The sequence below is a fragment of the Zootoca vivipara genome, chromosome 16, assembly GCF_963506605.1.
Source record: "Zootoca vivipara chromosome 16, rZooViv1.1, whole genome shotgun sequence".
NCBI lineage: Eukaryota > Metazoa > Chordata > Lepidosauria > Squamata > Lacertidae > Zootoca > Zootoca vivipara.
Window position 1 is genome coordinate 22,270,205 of NC_083291.1, and position 6,000 is coordinate 22,276,204.

Here is a 6,000-nt window from a genome sequence, read left to right on the forward strand (position 1 = left end):
CAAAGAATTCTGGGCACTGTGTTTTGTGAAGGCTTGCTGGGAACTGTGACTCTGTGAGGAGTAAACTACAGTACCCAGAATTCTTTGAGGGGGTGGGGAAGTACTTCAAATGTGTTTTAAAGGTATAGTGTCTATGCAGGCAGCGTCTCACTAATGTGGAATAAACAGGAACTATTACTGCTTATGACTTGGAAACCACAGTTTTGTTAACGTGGCAGGAGCCTTTTGTGTGGGGGGGGGGAGGGCAACATAACCTGGTCTGGGAAGAACTTGGAGAACATAAAGGACATTACATTATAGAGCAGGGGACAGGCAGAGAACAGTTTGTTGAACAAAAATTATTGTGGAAGCCTTCCAAGAGTCTTGGCACTTAATCTGTATTTCCTGATTCTGCAGCTGCCAAATATCTCTTGGATTACTAATTATGACTGGGAAAAGTTACATTAGAATTTGAATTTTTAAGAAGATATTGACTTCTTTCTGGATCAACCTTCAGCCCAATACAGTGAGGTAGTGCCATCCGAATTCACAGGGACTGAACCAGCATGCAGACAGAGTAAAAACTGGTCTTTATATCTCCTTTCTATATACTTGTGAAAGTGACACAGAATGCTGTGTGAAGCATTCTGAACGTTTGGAATTGTGCTGTAGATCAGTGTTTCTCAACCAGTGTGCCTCCAGATGTTTGGGGACTACAACTCCCATCATTCCTGACCACTGGTCTTGCTAGCTAGAGATGATGGGAGTTGTAGTCCCAAAACATCTGGAGGCACACTGGTTGAGAAACACTGCTGTAGATAATGATGAGATAAGTGTGCTATAAAGCTATAGAGAAATAAGTGATAATGTTATTTCACTTTCATTTGAAATATGAAACTTTCAGCTGGACTGTTATGTTTCGTTCCATGGGCATCTTCAAAGCAGGGATGAGGAAACTGATGATGTTGGACTTTATAGCACTCTTGACCATTAGCCATACTGGCTATACCAGGGGTGTTCAACAACACCTGGAGGGACACAGGCTTCCCATGCCATCCCTGGTTTAAAGCATGGTTGTGCTTTTATATGAAACAACAGCCTCTCCATTTGTGTTCCTTTTGCAGGATTGTTTTCAAAGGCATGAGAATCTCCCGCCCAGATGCTGCAATTGGGAAATGTCGGATGATTCGCCATTCGAGAGACAACAAAAATGAGCCCAACCCACAGAGGTAGGTCCTTCTACATTGCATTCAGTACAAACATTTTCAAATAGTGCAGGCATCCCCAAACTTCGGTCCTCCAGGTGTTTTGAACTACAATTCTTATCTTCCCCGACCACTGGTCCTATTAGCTAGGGATCATGGGAGTTGTAGGCCGAAACATCTGGAGGGCCGCAGTTTGGGGATGCCTGAAATAGTGGTATTGGGTGGCAGCCGGTGGTCTCTTTCATGCTGCTAGGGGGCTTTCTGATCTAGAAGGCTTCCTTCATTGGGAGGTGATTTCCATCAATTTCCCCCCCTTGCAAGCTCCCATACTGTTCAGGAAGTTCCTTCAAAGCAGACCTTGGAGGCTCACAGGGGGCAGGAATTTGCAAAGTAATAATAATAAAATTGCCTACCTTGCTTTCTGCAAATGGTAGCTGTGACTGGGTGAAAGGAGCTTTCCGTCAGCATGAAGACAGAGGGCCTTCTCGGTAGTGGCGCCCACCCTGTGGAACGCCCTCCCATCTGATGTCAAAGAGAAAAACAACTACCAGACTTTTAGAAGACATCTGAAGGCAGCCCTGTTTAGGGAGGCTTTTAATGTTTAATAGATCACTGTGTTTTATTTTTCTGTTGGAAGCAGCCCAGAGTGGCTGGGGTATAAATAATAAATTGTTGTTGTTGTTGTTGTTGTTGTTGTTGTTGTTGTTGTTGTTGTTGTAGTTGTATACAACACATCCCCATTTTGCTGGCTCTCCGTTAATTTCAATATCTAACAGTAAAGAGACTTGTATGGCCTGCTCATATTTAGAATTGGTTGCTGGGGGGAGCAAGGTGGGGGGCTGTCTTTTTACAACGGAAAGATTTTACAAGTGAGGGGTACTTAACCCTGTCATTCTTCATCTCCCTCTGCTCAGCAGTTCAACTATTTTCCTCTCTAGCCCAGCTCCACCTCTGCGTCAGAGCTGAGCTTGGGAGAGAAAGATGCTTGAAGTGATAGTTCACAAGGAAGTAATTTGGGTTGAGGGTTTTGTTGTCTACCTGCACACACTTTTTTTGTAAGAAAGCGAAACTATTACTCCTCTTTTAGATGTGAATGAAGCAGGCACACGGGTGGAAAAGTCTGCTCCCTACCATCATGGCTTCTAGGCTCTAAGCCCAGGCATCCCCAAACTGCGGCCCTCCAGATGTTTTGGCCTACAACTCCCATGATCCCTAGCTAACAGGACCAGTGGTCAGGGAAGATGGGGATTGTAGTCCAAAACATCTGGAGGGCCAAAGTTTGGTGATGCCTGCTCTAAGCCAAATGAAAAGCAAGAGATTGTTTTATGCCACTTTTCAGCCCTGAGTCCTAACGCTTCTTTGCGAAACTTGAAAGCTTGCACCATATCTTGAAACTATTAGCTGGTTCTTTTTTTAAACAAAAAACAAAAAAAACTTGGAGCTGCCTCTAGGAATCACTTTATTTTTATATACCAGTATATATATTAAATTTTTATTCACTTTTCTTTTTCTATCATTACATGCATCTCATATCAATAACATTTATATTACATCACCTCTTCCCTTCCCTCCCGGGCTTCCCTCAGCTTCCATTTCTGGTACGTTTCCCCCTTATTACATACTGCTGTGTCTTAAAAGTCCACCATATCATTTCTTTGTTATTTTAAATGTTCTTTGTTAATAAAGATGGGAGTGTTTATTTAAATCCTGCCATCAAGTCAATAGTCTTCTTTTGTTTCTGCAAATATATTATAAATGGTTCCCAGTCTTTTTCAAAGTCACTGTTGTCCTATTAGCTGGCTCAATAAAATACCATCTCCTAGATTTCTGTCTGATATCAGCACAAAAATGTTTATGTTAGGTTTGAGCATTTGGGACATAAAATATTTTGTTCTCTTCGCATTAGCCCGAATGCCCTTTCGAGGAGGCAAATGAAGATTCTGTTTGCAAATTGAGATTTCCCAACATTGAATCTCTCTTGTTCTTACAGGTTCAACAAAATTGCTCACACAAAGGAGACAATGAACTCTGATGGCTTAAACACTCTGAAATACACAGTAGAACGAACTGAGAAATTGCCATTGTATACAAAAATCACAGTGGATATAGGATCACCAAAAAGCTAGCATGGCAGAGGTGCGACAGAAGACTTGGAGAACCCTAAACAGGGGCTGCTCATCCTATCAGAATTTTATCCCTGCTTTTTATTACAATCAACGTGAAAAAAAGGATGCCTTATTTTGCCATTCTGAGGCCTTTCATTTGGATGGACAATTAAGAATTTTAATCTTAAAACTCTTGCTATGTGTGACTCTCTTTTAAAGTTTAGAACTGTTTGTAGGAGTTCGTAAATATGTCAATTTTTCAGGGAAATAGTAGTGACATATGGGCAAAATCCACTGGGAAGTTTTGCTGTGCTAGCCCCATGGAAATGTTTGAAAGCTGCCTTTGTGCCTCAGTGGGGCTTGCGCAAGAGAGCGGCATCGTTGACGGTGCCCATTGCTTACTGCCATGTTCTCCACTATAAATAACAGTAGCACAAACTTGGGGAAATACTTCTGCTCTAAAATGGATGGTGTATTATGCAATTATGGACCATTCCCCCCCCCCCAATTCAATTTTAAAATTAGGTAATGTTTATGAAAATTCAGTGCCGTGGTTACCGTATGAAGGACTGGAAAATGCTGCTAAAATTGTTTTTGAGTTTACCTCTTTTGATACAGCTCCCCATTCTTGCCGACAGGAATGTTCTTGTCTTCATAGCTATTGAAACAACCTAAAAATAAAAAAAGAGGGAAGAGAAATAGGATTATCAAAAAGGGGGTGGGGTGGGGCTTCGATTCTGTTCTGCTGGCAGAGGGAATTTTAATAACTTGGGTCTCTTTTTCCTGAAAAGTGTCTTTGCATGGCAAAAAATTTTAGGCTCTGACTCTGAGAGCAAAGTTCTCAACCCAGTTATCTGTTTGGCGTAGGTTTCTGTCCACCACAGAGAAAAAGCACAGTGAACGGGACTGCACAGTATTTATTTGAATCCGAATTGATCTTTCCAGCCTCCTTGAAGTTGATCTTGAAGTCCTCCTTCTGTCTTGGAGCAAACTGAATAGTTGGAGAGATCCCAAGTTCAAATACGCATGCTATAGTCCGGAGATCATGCAATGCTTTCTCCCTTCGGTGAGGGAAAGAGGTAGAGGGGCAGAATGCGAGCCTGAGACTTGGGGCCAAACCTATGAGATGTGGCCCATGGATGCACGAAAAGCATTCTGCATGCATTTTGCCCTGTTAAAAATTCACTTGCTTACCTGAGTCAGTCCATCTGTGTGTAGTGTTAGCATCCCTGTTGTGTGCACACTCAGCCTCTTGCTCACTGGCAAACTACTGCCACACTTGAATGAATGGGCCAGGTATTGCTCAAGGTAGTGCTTCACAAAGCCTGAAGGGCACTGCCTTGTGTATTGGAAGGTCAGGCGACATTCACTGTGCTTCCCAGTTTGCAGTGTGGGCTTGCCTCTAGAAGCACGCAAAGTAGCAGTGTGTGCAGTGCAGCCAAAGATTTCATAAGCCAAGGAAGCCCGTTTCCATTTGTAAGGCAACGGCACCTATGCAAATAGGTAGGATTTCAGGGAAGGTGCAGCAATAGATAGACTAAGGATCTGGGGTTCACTAAATAAGCAAACTATATGAAAGCACCTTATTAAGCAGTGAGTAGGAATTTGCCACTCTTCGGAGGGGGGGGGGAAACGGGTTGGCTGCACTATGCAGCTTGGGCCTAGGCTGCCTCTGTAGTCTGTAGCAGTGGATGAACTGTTGATTTGTGATGTAACTCCCTTGCTTGAGGTCAGTGGGCCTGCAAAGCGTCATTGTCAATGATGCCTGTAAGTCCTTGACATTGGGGGGGTGGGGTGGAATAACTTGCATAAGTACCATTTCTTGATTGCCTTATTCGTGTATGCTGAATTTCATATTCCTTTTTTTACTGTTACAATGCAATCTGTTTCTCACCGAGGAATGGCAAAAAGGTCTGTAATTCTGGGTTCATAAGGTAGTCTCTCATATATATTTTTTTAAAAAATATTTTGTCAGATACGTTTACTATTCTATTGTATAAATGTCAAACAAAAAAAGTTATTTTTCCTTGCAGTGTTGTGTGTTAAAACGTGAAATTCGCAGTTTTTATTTTTGCAACATGTTATTGAAAGGTTTGCAGGGGGTTGTATATAAAATAGCGCCATGAGGCAACATGTTAACACCATCAATACAAGCTGCAGGCAAAGTCACATTTAAACCAGACTAAAAAGGGGGTTTGTGCACTTTGATTTGTATAAACCAGGCATCCCCAAACTGCGGCCCTCCAGATGTTTTGGCCTACAACTCCCATGATCCCTAGCTAACAGGACCAGTGGTTGGGGAAGAAGGGAATTGTAGTCCAAAGCATCTGGAGGGCCGAAGTTTGGGGATGCCTGGTATAAACCATCCTTGTGAGGTTGGTGTGCTCCTTAAAAGGGTGGCCTTTTTAGTATATTGCTTGAGGAGATAAAGACATCTAAAATATTTTTGTGAATTCTCAAAATAGCCGTCTTGCATGCCTTTGAAACTCAGGCCCTATTTGGATGTTGTGTTTTCTCCCTGCCCTCTCTGTACTGTCTGTGTGGAGAGGTGACATGATCGCAGTGCTGTTAGGTTACAAAATTTAGAATCATAGACTCATCGAGTTGGGAGGGATCCTGAGGGTCATCTAGTCCAACCCCCTGCAAGGATGGAATCTCAACTAGATACTTCTTCCAGAATGTCAGAATCTGTGTTTATAGCATCAGGCGTG

General features: G+C 42.6%; 1 protein-coding gene across 1 annotated transcript in view; it reads left to right on the forward strand.

Annotated features, from left to right (window-relative positions):
• B4GALT1 (beta-1,4-galactosyltransferase 1) overlaps nucleotides 1-3,585 on the forward strand; it is a 45,700-nt gene extending 42,115 nt beyond the window's left edge. The window contains exons 5-6 of the mRNA XM_035140728.2: nucleotides 1,104-1,208; nucleotides 3,175-3,585. Of these exons, the coding sequence (XP_034996619.1) occupies nucleotides 1,104-1,208; nucleotides 3,175-3,310 (241 nt within the window). The 3' untranslated portion in view covers nucleotides 3,311-3,585. The remainder of the gene's footprint in view (nucleotides 1-1,103; nucleotides 1,209-3,174) is intronic.
• Nucleotides 3,586-6,000: the final 2,415 nt, after the last annotated feature.